Genomic DNA, 2,499 nt, shown 5'->3' with positions numbered 1-2,499 from the left:
TGATGGGGCTGGAGAAGCTGACCAACGCCTTCGGACTGGTCATCATGTGTCAGGGTATCTCCTCCTTCGTCGGCGCCCCCATTGCAGGTAACAGCGATATGACACATACACTGTTCGGACATAACAATGTCGGACTTTATAATGATCAAGTTCCTCCTTCGTTGGCGTCCCCATAGCAGGTAACAGCGATATGACACATACACTGTTCGGACATAACAATGTCGGACTTTATAATGATCAAGTTCCTCCTTCGTTGGCGTCCCCATAGCAGGTAACAGCGATATGAAGCATGCAATGTTCGAACATAACAATGTCGGACTTTATAATGATCAAGTTCCTCCTTCGTTGGCGTCCCCATTGCAGGTAACAGCGATATGACACATACATTATTACATACAGTTTTTAGGGGGTCGGTACACAAAGTCAAATATAGTTGTTTATTGGCTGGACACTAAACAGGTCATTTTATCAGTGATTATTTTCCGTCAATTTGATCAAACACGACACTTCACAGTTTTCTCACCTTTAAATTAACATAACGTCACGCTCATAAGAAAAATACCTCACTCAGTGTTAGGCATTTGTGAAGCGAGACTATAGGGGAAGCTATTGGAAGGGTATCTGTCATGTGTTAGAGAGTAAAAACTCTCAGACCATCAGAAACCATTGCCACGGTAACGTATGTAAAAACTGCCGATGTCGTTTTTTGAGTTAGGCAATTTTTTTTTGGATACAGGAAGACTTGTTTGGAAACTGCAACGGTTTGCAAAAGCTTTTGGGGCGGTTTTTTTGCAGTTGTGCTGATTGGACAAGTTGCTGTCAGCTCTTTGAATCAGTCACGTTTATCCCGTGGTAACAGCTCGAGATAGGCAGTTTGCAACTTATAACTAAAATGAGATGGGCAGAAACCAAAAAAGTTGTTGGCGTTTTTCTCAAAACATTAAAAATGACATAGGCAATTATCGTATGAAGATAAGCGTGTGTGTTCCTTTGTGCAGGAGTGCTGTCTGACATAACGGGAGACTACAACATCTCGTTCTACGTGGCTGGCATCTGTCTGGGGTTGAGCGGTCTGATTTGCTTCCCTTTGCGCCGTATCTCACAGTGGGAAATAGCCAGAGACAGACGGAGGCTGGAAGAAAAGCTCTCGGGAGTGCTCGCTAAGAACAAATCGAGCTGAAGCGGAGTAGTGGATTAACTGTTTGGATGTAGTTCAAATATTTTGATGCTGTGTTGTTGATATGTTTGGGTTGAATAGTTATGACAACTGTTGATGACGACTGACCTAATTGTTACCCGATGAGTAGAACCGCGGCAAAAGCAAGAACAAACCTTAGATTGAAACAAACTAAAAAAAACTCCGCATAATTACACAGAAGTATGTGAAAACTAGGGCTAGTGAGCAGAATATAAAAGTAGACATCATACACTGCACATAACAATGATATAATGTGCTCATTTTATTATAAACTTGAGTGGATTCTACAAATGACTTTTGAAGTATTTAAACTCAATCCCAAATGTTATTCATTCTTTTGCATGACAATACACCAATCATCTTTGTTTCAATCCAGAACTGAACCAATAGTATGTCTCCAAAGTACATGTTTCGATGATTGATATTCGTCATTAGCAGTCTATATGTATCGTTTGTTTGTTTATTTTGTCTGTGTATTTCAGACAACACTTCAAGATACATTTGCCTATATGTTTTGCTCATACAGAAAAATCCAGATGTTATAAATCTTACAATTTGCTGGTGATATTTTGTTTTATTAAATATTGTCAGTGTTAAGTATATATATAAGTACCAGTTCATTCCAGTGGGTGTACATGTGAGATGCATGTTCATTTTCTGTCTTCACTGAACTTAATCCCTTTGTATGTAACCACAAGTCTATGAATAGTTTAATGTGCTTCTGATGTAACTAAATCGTGTCTTTTTAATACCTTGTCATATTTTTTTAATTTCCCAGTGAACTTGGGTTTACTAAGGGTTTTACAGTTTTGGCAATTTACAGTTTAGGTGGACATTGGAAAAAGTTGTCCCCCAAAAACAATTTGAAAGATGTTTTGTTGAAATGACGCGAACAGTTCAACGATTTAAAATAAAAAACGCTGGCGCTGGACCCGAGTACTCTACAGACTGGCTCGCTCCCCCAGTATGAAAGTTTTTGTCTTGTGCACGTGGATTTAAAAAAAAAAAATAAAAAAAATTATTTATTTATTTTACACAATTAAAAAAATTATTAGAGTAAAATAAAACATTAAAACGTTCATAATAAACAATAGTAAACAAGAATTAAAAAAAAACAAAAAAAATGTGACCACCCATGCCGGGAATCAAACCCGGATCACTTGGATAAAAGAAATTTTTTTTTTATTTATTTTACACAATTAAAAAAACTATTAGAGTAAAATAAAACATTAAAACGTTCATAATAAACAATAGTAAACAAGAATTAAACAAAACAAAAAAAAATAGACCGCCCATTCCGG

At 37.0% G+C, this 2,499-nt stretch overlaps 1 protein-coding gene across 1 annotated transcript in view; it reads left to right on the top strand.

Moving 5' to 3' along the window:
• The window catches only part of LOC138972806 (monocarboxylate transporter 5-like), a 13,286-nt gene extending 11,518 nt beyond the window's left edge, over positions 1-1,768 (top strand). The window contains exons 5-6 of the mRNA XM_070345473.1: positions 1-87; positions 999-1,768. The exon at positions 1-87 is cut by the window's left edge and continues 39 nt beyond it. Of these exons, the coding sequence (XP_070201574.1) occupies positions 1-87; positions 999-1,180 (269 nt within the window). The 3' untranslated portion in view covers positions 1,181-1,768. The remainder of the gene's footprint in view (positions 88-998) is intronic.
• The last annotated feature ends 731 nt before the right edge of the window (positions 1,769-2,499 follow it).

Source organism: Littorina saxatilis, linkage group LG8 (assembly GCF_037325665.1).
Source record: "Littorina saxatilis isolate snail1 linkage group LG8, US_GU_Lsax_2.0, whole genome shotgun sequence".
Taxonomy (NCBI): Eukaryota; Metazoa; Mollusca; class Gastropoda; order Littorinimorpha; family Littorinidae; genus Littorina; species Littorina saxatilis.
This window is presented reverse-complemented; position numbering and strand designations above follow the sequence as displayed.